Source organism: Pezoporus flaviventris, unplaced genomic scaffold, assembly GCF_033815535.1.
Source record: "Pezoporus flaviventris isolate CSIRO_AGI_PZ_B2104156 unplaced genomic scaffold, CSIRO_AGI_Pfla_v1 ptg000002l, whole genome shotgun sequence".
Classification (NCBI taxonomy): domain Eukaryota; kingdom Metazoa; phylum Chordata; class Aves; order Psittaciformes; family Psittacidae; genus Pezoporus; species Pezoporus flaviventris.
Window position 1 is genome coordinate 68,265,605 of NW_026892550.1, and position 15,648 is coordinate 68,281,252.

General features: G+C 40.4%; 2 protein-coding genes across 9 annotated transcripts in view; one reads left to right on the forward strand and one right to left on the reverse strand.

Annotated features, from left to right (window-relative positions):
• Positions 1 to 4,547, forward strand: part of SCLT1 (sodium channel and clathrin linker 1) — a 33,332-nt gene extending 28,785 nt beyond the window's left edge. Inside the window, exons 20-22 of the mRNA XM_061442535.1 lie at positions 389 to 467; positions 1,547 to 1,642; positions 4,303 to 4,547. Of these exons, the coding sequence (XP_061298519.1) occupies positions 389 to 467; positions 1,547 to 1,642; positions 4,303 to 4,365 (238 nt within the window). The 3' untranslated portion in view covers positions 4,366 to 4,547. The remainder of the gene's footprint in view (positions 1 to 388; positions 468 to 1,546; positions 1,643 to 4,302) is intronic.
• Positions 4,548 to 10,087: 5,540 nt separating this feature from the next.
• The window catches only part of JADE1 (jade family PHD finger 1), a 39,167-nt gene continuing 33,606 nt past the window's right edge, over positions 10,088 to 15,648 (reverse strand). For all 8 annotated transcript variants that reach the window (XM_061442516.1, XM_061442481.1, XM_061442492.1 and 5 more), the window contains 3 exons: positions 13,838 to 14,368; positions 11,873 to 11,990; positions 10,088 to 11,039 (listed from right to left, as the gene is read on the reverse strand). In XM_061442516.1, coding sequence (XP_061298500.1) covers positions 10,141 to 11,039; positions 11,873 to 11,990; positions 13,838 to 14,368 — 1,548 coding nt within the window. In that variant the 3' untranslated portion in view covers positions 10,088 to 10,140. The remainder of the gene's footprint in view (positions 11,040 to 11,872; positions 11,991 to 13,837; positions 14,369 to 15,648) is intronic.

The window sequence follows — 15,648 nt, forward strand, 5'->3', positions numbered from 1 at the left end:
TCAATAATGTCCGTACTGAAGTCTGCTTATAGGACAGTAATTAACATGTTGCTCTAAATATTGGATGCACTCTTGTAACGTACCTTATATTTACAATATATTTGGTAATGTTCTTGCAAAAGAAGATTCAGTAAAGAAAAAGTAAAATGTCAAATGCTCTTGACAAAGTTGTATTGAATACATCCCATTCCTCTGGCATTATAGTTTTGAATCTCATCGTGAAGCAATTCTAGCTGTGTAGTGCTTTTGAAATCAATGTTTTAAGAGCAATTCTGTAATTAAAAATATACCATAAGGCCTAAACTGCAAGAAAGTAACATATGAAATTATATTCCAATAACTGATGCCCTAATGTGTGTTAATCAACATCTTTACTTTTGATTAATAGAAGAGAGCTAAGTCAACAAAAAATTTGTAACCAGGAGCTCATTTCTCAACTGGAAGTTGCAAATGAAAAGGCAACCGAGGTAAGATTGACTGATATGACAAATACTTTCAGTTGCAAGCTGGTGCATGTACATTAGGATAATAACAGAAACCTATTGAGGTGAGCTATGTTGTTGGCTTGTTAAAAACTAAGGATTTTTGACAGAAGTAGTCATAATAGGAAACCCCTGCTCTTTCTGCCAACTGACATGTTCAAATTGCAGGAGGTCAAATGACCTTCACTCTCAAATTACAAGGAAAGATAAAGAGGCGATCATTTTTCAGGGTTCATAATCTGGCAGTTTTAGACAGTACAGGAAATATCTGCAAAGTCATTTTGCCTGTCTATGCACACATACCTCTACAAAGGAGAAGGCACTGTGTTGTGGATAATGTAGTATATGCAGAGATACCACATTCTCAGCATACTATGTCTATAGTAGAATTTACACTGTATGTGCATATATGTATATAGCGGTATCCATTAAAGATTAATGGCAGGGTTGTCTTGGAATTGCATTGTTCAGTAAATAATGGCCACTTTAGAAAACAGCTATCCTGTCAGCCTCATAAATCTGGGATAACATGCAGTTCTAATCAGGGTAAATCCTCCAGTGTTGTTTTTTGTAATGCTAGATTATTTAGAGAAGAAAAATGGGGCTGATGCAAGGATAGATTTTTGTAAGTAAAATATAGTTCTGGAAGACTTTATACAGACCCTTTGCTGAAGAGAACATATCTGTATCAAGTTTATTATCTCATTAGTATTACCTAGTGTAGTCTTTGTCTGTTTGAGTATAGTTGAAGTATAGCTAAATAAAACACATTTTAAGATATTGTGAATTAAATTACCTGGATTAAAATATCAGCTTTTATGCATCTTCAACATGGTGGAGTGAGTAAAACTTTCTCTGCAGATCACTATGTTTGGAAAAGTCATAGGATATGATACTTGGGCTGGAAATTCTTTATATAATGTTTCAGCTGTATGTCTGACGTCTTGTAAGTGGTGAACAGTTCCACTTGTGAGGTTACTCTTGTTCTAAGCTTCTTCACTGCAGTATGTATGGATCCCGTAAAAAGAACTTTGCATTTGTAATGAGGTATTTCAATTCCACAGGATGAAAAATTAATGAGGGAATATCGAGAATACATCAATAGGCTTCAAAAGCGTCTAAACCAGGCAGAACAGAGGGCAGCTACGGCAACTCAAAAGGTACAGAACAAATAAACACCATGTTACCCAAGTGCATTTAAATCTTTCCACTGAATATTACAAAAATAACCATTTTGTATTATTCCTGAAGCAGACGTGATCATTTATGTGCATTCTTACTAATACAGTTTTAACAACAAGCTTGTGTTTTGGGTGCATCATGACAAAACTGATGCATATTCAATTAAATGCCACCTTCTGACAGGATGTTTAAGTGACAGTATAATTTGTTTATGGAAACAAATTTGATGCAAATTAAGCTTGTGTAGTTCAAAATGTGTGAATGAAGGTGTATGATCATTTCCATCTTCAGAAATGGGAGCAAATTAACAAAGAGGAATAAAACCTCTGACAAATAACCCAGCTCCTGCTTACATAAAGCAGGCTTACCTACTGCAGCAGTCACAAATGATGGTTTCACGTGCTAAAGAGCAAATGTTGCACTGATGTCTACACTTGTCTCTTGGGAGTCTGATACAAAGCAAAGCATGCCTTGGGTTGATGGCTACAGAACTGCCTTTATAAAAATTGGGAGGCAGCATAGCTGTTTTGTGGGAATTCTCTGCTTTTTTCAGCCAGATAAGTTCAATGGTCTAATTCATTGTGTGGCTGCACAAAGAGTGCATGGAAACAGTGTGAAATAGTTGCAGGCTGACAAGTTCAGTGTTCATCAAATTGCAGCCTGCATCATGTAAACTTCAGAATTATCTTGTCTGTGCACCTGCATTTCCATTAGTAGTCTCCAGTAGCTGTGGCCCCAGAGATTGTTGGAGGAGTACATCTCACTGCAGTCAGCGTCAGCTACCTACAGTAAGTGCAAGATCTCTTGCACTTAATGTCAAAAATACTGAAAGTTGTGCAGACCAACTAGAAAAAACTTGTTTTTTTTCTAGGCCAGGAGAAGAAAGGGGATGTTCTATGTATCTCACTGCCATAGTGAACATGCCTAGTCCATGTTTCAGTAATTCCAAAACCTTCAGACAAGACATGTCTGTTAGGGCCATTTATATGCCCACATCCTCCTTGTGGCATCACTGTGATCACTTAATGAGCCGAACTGTTGCTGCCTTCTTTTTTCAGTTCTCTTACAACTCTGTTTGAGCAATACTGGTCAGTATTTCTAGACATTAGGGATATTGGAATGAAAAGTCTTCTTCTCCTCAGAGAGAAACTTTGGTCTTTAATTATCTAAACCTCATACTACTATAATTCTGTATTTCCTCTGCTGGACATTTGGTAGGTTTTTTCCACATCCAGCATTCTTTTTCCATGCTATTCAAGCTATACTTGAAGCAAATCCCACAAGGGGGTTGTACACTGGGCTCACTTATTTGCCAAGCAAACTTGTAACTCGGGTTGGTCTCCTGTTAAGTAAATGTGGTCTTCCTGCCTCCTGGTTTGGTTTGGGGTTTTTTTTTGATTTTTTTTTTTTTTTTTTTTTACAGTGACTTAGGAAACTTATTTGCAAATTACAGCCTTTTAAGGGAAGGGAATCCCATGTGAGCTGCAGACAAAATATGCTTGGTAGATCCAAATTGTCTAGTTAGGACAAAAGGCAAATTTTCCCTAACAGCAGCGAGTATCTGCCAAACTGTCATAACTTAAGGTGCGTTTACTGGCTGTAGATGTTCTCTGTCATAACAAGGTCAGCTGGTGATGTAAGAAGAGATCTTGCTGTTCCTGAAAACCTTGATAATTAACTATTCCTTAGCGGTCTCCTTCTGAAAGGTAACAAAGAGATTTGTAAGATGTTTAGCAGCCAAATTGTTGCCTGGATCTTGCTACCAGTCTTCAGAACTGCCTTGCCCTCTTCAGGCTTGGCAGAGGTTACTGCTGCCTGCTCTCAGGCAAAGCTTCTCTGTAATGACTGAAAGACTTCTGTGCCAAGCTCCTTCCTCTTCCCCTGAACCCACCCCAGAAAAGACATACCAGCACTGTTCCCACTAAAGGCTGGGAAAAGAGTTCTCCAGGAGTAGAGCTAAAAGCATGTCCACTCTTTTGGATCTGAAAGGAGGTGTTTGTTCTCTTTTAGCTCTCATAAGACTAAACAGTTACGCATGTATTTCCTGAGATTCAGAATGGTAGATCCTCTCTGTATTCTGAACCTGTCAGTTGAGGACTACTTTCTGACTTGCCTATTCTCATTACAGTATCCAGCTTACCTGTAAAATTAGATCCAGTGTAGGCTAGAGCTGCACTATTAGGGAGTCTAGAAATTGATTTTTTATCGTGGTTAGTTCAGTGACTACAAAGAATAGTAATCCTAGCTTATTAGTAATAGTAATTATTATATATACATAATATTATATATATAATCTTAGCTTATTAGTAATAGTAATCATTAATAATAGTAATTCAGTAGGAAACATAAAAAATACAGGCTAATGTTTGCACAGGTTTAAACTTTGTGTATTCTATGTAGATGTATTGAAAGTGTACTTTTCCTAATCTTTGATAATCTTGAATTCTTTGGGATCTCAAATAAAACAAAAGCAGTAGTCATCTATGGAGTGCATTGTGAATTCTGCTGCTTTCCCCAAATGCCCACTTACCTGTACTTTTTCCCTCTCCTTCATGACGCCTTCTGTACTGAAGATATATTGATACTTTGATCTTACAAAAACTTACATACAAAACTGTCTGGTGGGTTGTAGTTACAGCTCAGCCTCATAACAGCACAGAAGAAAAAAGCTGCTCCCCTGAAGGAGGTGGAAGATATGTAAACACCTGCATTGTTTCTTCACACCATGTTGGAGGTAAGAAGATTGATGGAGAAACTTCATATTGAAGCACTGAAGTCATCATAGAACAATTTGGGTTGGAAGAGACCTTAAAAGCTATCTTGTTCTAACTCCCTGCTACGGGCAGGGTCACCTTCCACTACATCAGGTTGCTCCAAGCCCCATCCAGCTTGGACAGGAGGCCTGTGGAATGTCCCTCCTTCAAAGAGGTGCCCAAATGCATAGCAAGGCTTGTAAAAACTTAGATTTTAAGTTCTAATGTTTAACCTAAATGATTAGATCTAAATCTAAACCATTCTTAATGTTTTATCTAAATGTTTAAATAAACATTTCCTAGTTTATTTAGGTAAGAAAGGGGTGGATCAAGATACTCTATCTGTAGGCATACTAAAGATTGGAAGAATACCACAAAATGTCATTTAAAGGACTTAAATGTAGCTGCGAAATGCCTTCCTTACCTTCCAGTGTTAAGATTTTGGTTCAGTTTGGTTTTATGCCTCTTTGAAAAAGTTTGTAAATAAAATGCTGTTCAGACCATATCTTTCTTCAGTTGTGTTTTTTCCTGCTCATTACTATTTTACAGTTGTTCCTTGTTTGTCCATTAGTCTGCTCTCCTTGTCTGGGAACTTGAGTGCTCTGTTACTTCAATCAGCACAAAGCTGGTGAAGTCTTCCAGCTTCTGTGCATTCTGAAATGGTGTATTTAAATTCTAGAAATGCCAGTATGTGGTAATCCTCTTGCGCACGTATTTTTCTTTGGTAGTTGAGAAACTTCGTAAGTAACATTCTAAAATGAGAGCTGAACTCTGTTTTCTCTTTCAGCATATATTATAAACATTTGATAGGTGCTGATTTTGAAGTAATGTAGTTTCTTGTTCTTTCCTCTTAAACGTGAAGAGTGTAATTCTGGTTTGTAACTTCTAATTCAGTTGGTAGATAATGCTTACCCAGGGCTTCACAAAAGCTGTTTTGTGGGACTAACCCATGCATCTGTCACAGTGGATCTTCACCATTCACATTTTAGAGGACAAACACAGGTTGTTCATCACATGAAGGTTAGAGTTGGTGCCACCTCCTGAAAACCTGCTGTTTCAGTAGGGCCTGCAAAATGGATGCAACCTCAAGAATAATTTCTGCTTTCCACAGAGAACGTTACCTTGTCCTGCAGTTGTACACACTTCTTTCCTAGTGCTTTGTCAGTTTGGTACCTGTACCTGTATCAACTGCAATCTATAATTCTGCTTAAAGACTTCCAAGATTTTTCAAAGCAACATGGACACATTGTCTGGAAACTCCAAATGTCTGTTGCAGTGAGACTGTCATCAATCAACCGTCTGTGTGATACCAACCACCTTTTTTTTTACCATTTGCATAATGCACATCTGAAATGACAGCCCATCTGGAAGGGTTTGTGTGAGCTGTTCATCCCATCACACCTTCAATAGAGGCTCTAGCTGGGAAGTGAAACCCAGCTCGAAATGGCAGGTAAGTTTTTGAGCAACATTATTTGTGCATTTGTTCCTTGAAGCACAGAAGGAATCTATTTCATTCCCTTTTAGTTACGGGTGTATTCATTTCAACTTGTGGTCTAGTTTTTGTGTAATGGTTACTTGCCAAAATACAAAACGCAGTGATGACACAAGCACTTAATAGTCGAGGGGCAGCAGAATTATGGCAGAGGACACAAGAAAGAAAAAGATTGCCCTCCTCTCTGCCTAATCCCTCTAAGAAGCTAAAAACTGACCAAATACTTCTGTCCAAACCACAAAAGGGACTGTGGCCAAATGAAGTTGGTCAGCCACCACCACCTCTCATTTCTGTTTAGCTTCTAGAGGAGGCTGCTGGCATGTGGCTCACAAGCTGGATTTGGAAAGGCACCTGCTGAGGGAAGTAAAATCTGAGGTTTGCTTATTAGGGAAGTCCTGCTCTTTCCCCTATGATATTAGGTTGTTTCAGGTAATTGTGCAGTATCTGTCTTGGTTCTTTTACATTTGTTTCTATCTGTATATTTCTTGTCACTCTGTCACTGAAGTTTTCACTTTTCCACTCAACACCAGTTTCTAAGCATTTTAAACATTCTCTAGTGTGATATTGTTTCCCTTGAGTAAAATTTTGTTCTTGACTATGTGTAAGAAAATTTTCTAGGGAAATAGTTGAGATGATTCTAGGGAATAGGTGAGATGATAAACTGACAGGTGAGATAAACTGAAGGTCTTCACAAATGCCTTGTACCTTCCTGCACCAAGCCAGAGCTTGTCCTCAGGCCTGACCCAGCCTTACTCGTGTCACCCCAGCAGCACAGTGCCTTTCAGAAAGGCTGCTGTCAGCAGTATCCATACAGCAGCTGCCAGAACATCTTTCAGACTCATCCACACCTTGATAAGCTTGTACTAGTAACCCCTCGTGGAGTCATTCTTTAATCCTCATTCTATGAAATGTATTGAGGGGTGCCACTCGCAGTGCCTGCAATGGGAGTGCATGTGATACAAGTACAGATCTGAGAAAAATTACTTGCCCACAGCTGGTTTTCAGGATGTATTACTAGGCATACGCCTTTGCAGTCTTTCACTTTACTTGCTCTGCTGCAAGTCTGTTCCATGCTTGAGTTTAGAGGAAGCCCTGCATACTTTGTCTCCTCAAGATCCTGCTGCAGCAGCAAACATTCTGTCGGTGTTGCTTGACTAGAGGCAGTTCATAGAGTGAATGTACATTCAGCACACTAATCCTGAAGAGCTCCAGGTCAGAAACTTCAGGTTCCTGTTCAGTGGGATACGTATGAAGATGATGGATGTTGGAAGGACATCAGACATCAACAACTAAACTATCTGAGGTAAGCAACAGCTCTTTGAGGATTTCAAGGAAAAAATCAGACAATCTTCTGTTGATGGAACAAGCACAGCTGCTAGTAACAAAATTCTTTTCCTAAAAAAAGGCAAAAAAGCCAAAAAAAAAACCACCCCCTTTCTTTGCATTTTAATAGCTGTAATAATCCAAATTAAATGCTGGTGTTAACTATGAGAGCTTTTCGTATCATCACAGTGTTTATGTAAAACCTCAAACACAACTACTGTGAATTCTAAAACACTGGGCAAGGATACTGCAAAAATGTACAGCATTTATTCACATACAGACAAAAAGGCACAAGTCTACTGAATATTCTAACAAAAAATAACAGCTGTCTTCAACTAGGTCTTTATAAATACTTCAAAAAAGGGAGAAAATAAATACAGAGTGGGCCATGTAATATAAAATAGTCATCTCTACATATACTTTTTATTTCTGTTTCTCTTCATGCACCTTTCTTATTTAATTTCAGCTGAATGAACACCAAAGCTAGGCACATAGTGAAAAATCTTCTGTACAAGATTTTACAAATGTAATGACAAATCTTCTCAAATCTCTGAAATTAATATTTATACACAACACGGGTAACCCTTCATTTAGGTCTGTGTGAGTCTGCAGCCTAACAAATGGCATTCCAGGCAACTTGACAGAATTTCAACTAACCTACAGTTGGACAAAATACACCAATCATAGTCAAAGATCTGTTGGTCAGTCTGCACAAGAGAAGGAAATGCTTATAAAAACAGAAATGCAGCAAATGGTTCTATCACAATAAAAGATGGGGCAGGTTTGTACTGTCACTGCTGTACTTCCAACACCTCCTCTGCTGACAGTGAAGCATGGGGGACAAACCTAACGTACAGAGCTGAGCATCCTGCAGTCCTACAGGTTTTTGGTTTTGGTTCAATTTAACTTCAAAAGTTAGAAAGCTTATTAACCTAAACAGCAGGTAGCAGAACAGGTAAGGCATTAATTCTGCACAACCTTAGCGTTCATCATAGTGCAAATTAACAAGGTAACTCCTTCAATCTGGTGCGAGGTTAAATGTTTATTAAGCATCAAAATTTAGATGTTTACTTAAGCATCGAAATTTAGACTCCTTCTATGGCTTAACAAACTATTCCATATATGGGTACAAGCTTTGTTATTACAGAAAAGCACAGCGCCTGTTTGGAAAACCTTGCATGTTGAGCAGAACCTACCTGCATTCACCTGTTGTCTGTCTGGTGATGGTCGATCAAGTAAGTACTTTTAACACATCACAAGAATAACTCTAACTTCAGATTCTCCAGTGCCCTGTCTGACTTTCACCTCTGGAAGTCCTGACATTCACCTAACTTCTTGGGACCAGCAATCTGTTTTAAAAGTACACTATCTTATGCACAATCCCCCTCCCTCTATAGGGTAAGACTTTGGAGTTGTGAAACTATTGATAGGGATATGTTCAGTTGAAATACTTCATTAAGCGATAACTTGCATAGCAAGACAGGGTGTTAATAAGCCTTGTTTGATTGAATCCTCTGGAAGACTCATTTATGGCAGAGTTCTGCTGGGCTTTAAATGTCTCCTACTCAGGAAGCAAGGGTCTAACACTAAAAAGTGAGGGGATGTAAGAGCAGACTAGGAGTAGGAAAGGAGGGGTTTTTTAATGCCTTTGTGTAACACACTGCTGCTTCAGCTTTTTCACCAGTACATACCTGACTTGCAGCTATACAGAATTCCAAAACTTGGAGGCTCCGAACACACTAGTTAGATGTGCACTCTACTTGGCCCAACAGTACCCTAATGATCTGTTGATATTATTGCTCCTAGCTTACCAGTTATTGCCATCTGCAATTACTAAAAAAGTATACAACCAGAATACGAGATCCTTCTTCCATCAAATCTAGTCCAGAATAGAATGAAGTAGTTTTTCTTCATTTGACTGTAAAGAGCTAATCACAATTTATTGCCTTTCCATTTTATTCTATTTAAAAATATATATTCATGTCCATTTTAAAGCAACCCTTTAGCATCCTAAGCCTGACTTTCCCAGTACGTACCATTAGTGCGTCTGCAGTGGACTTTGGGAAATCCTACAAACTAGTGCCTTTGAAATTTCTCTCTGGAGTTGTCACCATACTCACAGAGGCAGGTGACTGACTAAATGATGGTGGGTTATTTCATGGGGTGCTGTAACCCACAAGCTTCCCACCGGTTCCCTTCTCAGAACTGAGCCATTTTGAGAGCGTCCTCGTGCTCAGTCTGCATCTTTCCCAGCTGCTGCAGTGTAATACAGCTGCAGCCCTGACCAGTCCCTTCCTCCTCCTCCAGCATAACAGCATGGTTAAATCTGGTCACCTCATAGGTATATGTACATGTAAACTCTGGAGCTTTCAGACAGGTCTGAGCTGCCACCTCTGCTGAAACTGAATGCAACAGGAAACATCTGCAAAGAGAGGAGAAAGACTACCACCACCCAAGGTAAAAGTGACCATTTGTAATGAGATATTTAGCAGTGCAGTATGGTTAAACAACCATCTTCCATTCAGTACACGCTACTTATAAATTAAGAGCTTGTGCTTTTCCAGAAGGCAGGGGAAGGAAGTAAAATTTTATCAATGCTTTTTAGCTAAAAGGGATGAATGCAGCCTACTGCCCCCTACCCACCCTAGCCTCTTTTAAAAGGTTTCTGTGACTTCAGTGTTCATCACAAATCCCATCATTCCTTTGCTTACTCAGGATAGTTGCAAATAAAGGAGATTCAAACTTCTCAAAGAATGAGAGACGGAAAAAAAACAGCTTTAAGTGCATGTAAACATGTTTATGTAGCTCAGGAATAACAGGTCATCATCAGTCTAATTCTTCTTTTTCAAAAATCAATAAATAATATGGAGTTGGCTTGTAGGCAGTGACTCTGTGTCCCTGTGTCCAGTCAGGATGCCAGAATGCTTCTCCTGATAATGTCTGTCCTTCTGCTCATAGTGTTGTTTGGACTGAGCCTCTGCTGCCGGCACTTCTTTTCAGCCACTTCAGTCTCTGAGTCACTCATTTCGGCATCAGGGATATACCCATCATTCTCACTGTCGGGCTTGAGCTTGCTTTTTGCTCTGTCCTTCGGGGAAACTCTGCCCAAGTAGGGGTAGCTGGAGCTCTGGCGGCAGGTCTCCTCTAGGCTCTCACCCTGCTGTTGCCTTTCCCCCTTCTTTGGAATTCGGAATCCACCCCAGTTTTTCACTGGGCTCGTGGGTGTCATAGGCACTTGAACTGCAGCTGTCTGGTTAGAGTTTACTTTCACAAGACCCCCGTTGCATTTAGGCACTATATCCCTCCGCATGCCAGGTGCTGACCTACCACTGGAGTGGTTCACAGCCCTTTTATTTTCTGATTGCCTCTGAGAGAGTTCTGTAGGTCTCAGTGGTTTGTGGTTGTGTTTAGAAGTCTTTTCTTTTAGTTCTGCCTTGGTCACCTCACACTGTGAACGATTGTCTTGGCTTTTTCTATGGTCTGGTATAACTACGCTATTTTTCTGCTGTGCTGATGCAATCCGTGTTTCTGCACAGGTCTTGTCAAAATGTAAAAAGCTCCCTGGAGCTGCACTGCCCTCTTTTTGGCCGGGCTGCCTCAGAATGGCTTTGCTGTCATTCCCCAAGCTCTCCCTTACTCCGTCCCTCTTGTGTGACTTTTTCAAGGAATGAGTTAGGGATGTGCCCATCTGTTTCCTGAAGAATGCAGAATGCCATTTCAGATCCTCTATCTTAGGGACACTGGGGCCCAAAGATGGACTGTTGAACAGCACTGTATTGTCCATGGAGGAGAATGAGGAAGGCACACCTACATGTAAACAAAGTAAGTTAAAGTCAAGGAATTCCACATCTGGGTAAATACCACTTTTGCATATACGTATTTTAACACTGTTCTTCCCAGAACCTGGTGTGTTTCTTGACAATCAATGGGTATTTGGCCACAGTTATGTCGCTATGTCTTGGTTTCACAACATACTGCTGGTGTAGTTTGCTTTCCTGCAGCTGTGCTGCATCCAGTTACACTTCCAGCAAATACAAATCCTAGCACTACTGTAGCTGCTAAGACAGACTCCAGGGCAGGGAAGCAACCAGCAAGTGAATCCGATTGATTCTGCCTAAAATGTGATTTATTATTACTGAATACTTTAATGATAATCTAGTTAATGCAGTTAAGTTTGAGGATATTAATCTTTCTGAGAAAAGGCAATGAGAAAAAAAACTGCATCTTGTTTTAAAACCAGAGTGCTACCTTTTCAAAATTCACTAATGTGAATTCACTAAAGTAGTGGCATTAATAAAGCAGAGACTCTGGAGGTACCATACGGTACCTAGGTCATGTCTTCCTGTCACAAAGAGTCATTGAAGAATCACACCAGACAGAAGCTGAAGCCATGAGCCACTCAGTGCCCCTTAAGACAAGGGCATAGACCTACCAGTTCCTATAGCAATGTGCCCACTATTAGAGCCCCACCCACCCACATCTCTCCCAGTCTGCTGAAGCATGGTGGACTACACAAGATCTTAATGAGAATAAATGATCATGGTCCTGACTGTCCTTCAGAATTACCTATTAGCCTGTAGCCAAACCCTTCAATGCTTGTACCTGTGGTCTTAGGTGAAAAAGACAACACTGAAGCATACCTGAAACTCTTTCTTGTTCCAGCTGCTTTGCGTAAGTATTAAATATCTGTTCTTGAACTTTGCAAACAGATCTCTTGATTTTTTCCCTTCGGGTCACCATGTAGGTGAGATTACGCACCTAGAAGACATCAAGTTATGAGTTTTACAGAAATTGCGTTTCTATAATGTTGTCAATCTGCTCTTTGACTTAATTCAGTTTAAGCACTATACACCATTTAAACAAGTTAGTAGTGTACCTGTATTTTAACCTTCTTGAACATATTTCTTACAGAAGAGTCTTAAATACCATTTAATTGAGATATTATTCTCCTAGAGCTCATTTGCTCCTTCTCTCCTAGTGTAAGAAATTGCTGAGGGGTCCATGTGAGTGTTCCCAGGGCTCCTTGCTCATCCTGATGCAGCCGCAGTATGGTGCCCTGTGCATTACAGCCTTGTAGGCTGGTCTCACAGTCACTGAGAAGGGGACACTGAGATGTGTAACCTTGCGTGCCGAGGTCCTGCTCTGTTTAAAGGTTCCAGTCCCATGCAAGCCAGTATGTTTAACTAACTGTTATTACTCTGTGGATCTTAATTTGCAGGGATTTGTCTGTCTGGTCCCCTTTCTGAGACAGTCCCTGGCCTTTTGTTCTTTGCCTTGTTTGAGCCCAGCTGCACAACAAATACATCATGTCCATCAAAGTACCTCTTCCATAAACTGGATGACATGATTTTAGTCTGTTTCTAGATAGATGACGCTGTCAGTAATGTCACTCATAAACTTGGGTAACTTGATTATCTTGAAGAGGAAAAAAAAAGACTTTTTTTTCTGTATGTCCAAGATAACTTCAATTAAAATCAACAGGGAACAATGGAGTAGTAAAATATTACTCGAATGATGTATCCTGTTTTGACATTGCACTTAAAAATGGGAAGTATACCTACAGAACCATTTAAGATCCACAGAACACAGTGACAATCTCAACTTATTTAGCTGATCAAAGAGAACATGAAAAGAAGCCTTGAGCATGCAGCAGAAACAAGAGATGCCATTTCACCAAACTAGAGAAGGGTCATAGGCCATTTCTAGTATGGGTCATTTCTAGTTGAAACTAGAGAAGAAACTTCCAAGTAAAATTGCAATGATTCCTTAGAAGAGTAGTTAACCACTGGGACTTTACAAAGAATGCAGTAGATGCATGAACACCCACTGTCCTGACTTAAAGGCTAGGTATTACTCTGGAAGAAAGGCTCCAGTTCACCCACAGGTTACTGTGGCTGAGTTATGAGCCCCTGAGCCAGGTCCTGTACATGGTCTCCATGAGCCTCATACTGTATGGATGTGAAAAGCTGGAATTATTTCAGTACTCTGTCTCTAAACTTAAAACTGATCTTAAGTGTTCTCTAAACTTAAACTGATTTGATCTTAAACTCTACTGGTTAACCCAAACAACCCCAAGAGGAAGGAATTCAGGTTACTAAAAGATAAGATGTACTTAAAACACAAAATTGCTCTTTAAACACTGAAAACTGGAGTGCAGTATCACGCCTCCCAAACCTACTACACAGACAGTCCAGTGTCTGTATGTGTTAATGCTATGCTATGTCAATGAAAACACCAATCTGCTGCAAATCAAAGTAAGGTTCATAATCTTTTCCTGCTTGTGCAACAGATGAAAGGCACAGAGAAAGCCCTTAAAGGCTACAAAAGCTCCAGGTACGTGGAAATACAACAATCCCGTGCTTATAAGGAGACTGGATACTACTACCAAGACTTGCTGGCCTCTGAACTAACCCTCTGTTTGGAATGAGTAACTGGTGTGCTCCATAGAAATATAGTGTTCATGGTCTTCTCTGACAATACCACTTTGTGTGAGGATGCAGCATGAAGTACCTGCATGCAAGGGCAGTAACTGAAAACGTAATTTAGAAACCTGGCTAATGAAGGGCAGTGCCACTTAAGCATGTGCAGGCAGTACTATGCCTTACCCGCTCTAGATCCTGCCGGAGGTGTGTGAAGAGCTGCAGTCTTCTGAACAGAACATCCTGTTCTCGTTTGGCCAGATTGTCCTCTTCATCCTTCTTTGGAGTAATCAAAGGCTTGTTGAAGTTGGCTTTTCTTTTCAGCTTCCAGTACTGGTAAACAAATTCCACTGACTCCTCTGGCAGCTGCAGTACTTTAGCCACTTCCACAGGCTCAACAAAGGTATAGAACTCATCCTCCAGCTGCTGGAGTTTCTGTTTGCGGAGGCTGACTCTGTGGGCCTCCTCCTGGTTTTGAGTCATGCTGTGGAAAGGGTCAATGTGGGCGGGAAGAGAGCCGTCCTGAATCCCAATCCCATTCTCCTGACCTGGGCTTTCACTGAAAGTCTCCTCATCCACTTTCTTGGTGGAACTGTGCGTGGGACAGTATGACTTAAACTTCACCTCATCATTCTCTGCCAGGATAGTCTTCATCTTCAAGCCACGGTCAAATGCACAGGTAACATGAAAGGCTGTTCTGCAGTTCTTCACCGAACACTGCACAAATTAAATTAAAATTCATCAAACACAAATTTAAGAAGCCAGACTGCCTAAACCTATTCATGCAGCCAGGAATGCTCTGTACCCGTGCTCTTCCTTTAAGCTGCATGTAGTTCCTTGCTCTCTTTTAATTAGGCTTATGATTTTGTGCTTTCAGGCTAGGTAAGGACGAAGTGGCCCGGTGGGACATAAGTGGTTAACCCCTCCCTCGCCCTATTCAATAACCAGCAAATCCACAAGATGAGCCTTCTCACCAGCACTGGGCACACATGTGAGGCAGCATTACACAAAGGAAATCATTCCACTTTGGCTGTGCCAGCAAGAGAGGGAAAAACACCTTGGGGGCTCCAGGCCAGTCTGATACTTTTAATTAAAAGTCCTTCCTAGCACTGGGACCTGTGCTGCCCAAAAGGCCTCAACCAAGGGCAGTTTTCTTCCCATTATCCCAATTTTATAATGTCAAATATTAAATTGCTGTCAATCACTACTTCACTGACTGCAGCTTTCACTTCATCTGGGACATGAGGAAAACAGGAAATTCCGTTTTCTGTCCTTTTTCTTCCCTCCCTATGAGCCCAGCCATCATGGTGTGATGGGCACTAGTTCAGCTGATTTAGCACTTCATTTGTATGTAACTTCTTCTTGCAAACTGCTGTCATAGCTATCACCAGCCACAACTGAAAGGTTTAAATATATATGTGTACGTATATACCCACAGGCATACATATGCAGTTGTATCAACCCACACCTCAGCCTCCAGTGAAGAGAATTTAGAGTGGAAATGAACATTGGTGCTATTAACTAGGAGGAAACAAAACTATGCTTAACCCAAGTCATCTAACCTTAAAGAGAAATAAATGCGCTGCACAAGGATGTTTACACAGTGCTTTGTAAAGAAGCCAAATATCTTTCTCTGCTGGATTTTCCTGCTCAGGTTCACTCAGCAGCCAGATGGCATATAAAGGTACAGGAGAATTTAAAGTGCAAAAGTTTCAAATGAACATTCTTCAATAAAATCAACGTATAAAAGGAATTTAAAAATACCAACCCATCTTTTGCCCTTTCCTGTTACCAACAAGCAGAGCAAAAGCAGCCCTGCTGGAACACCACACAGTCCAGGTGAATACTCCAGCCACGGTTTCCAAGCTGCTCCCATTCAGAATAATTATCTTAGTGTGGCTGATGTTTTACTGAGAGAAGGGGAAGCCTGTCTCATGAGAAGGAAATCTGCTGAACCTGGGAGAATACAGTCTCAGTTTTCCCAGCTTGTTGCGGTT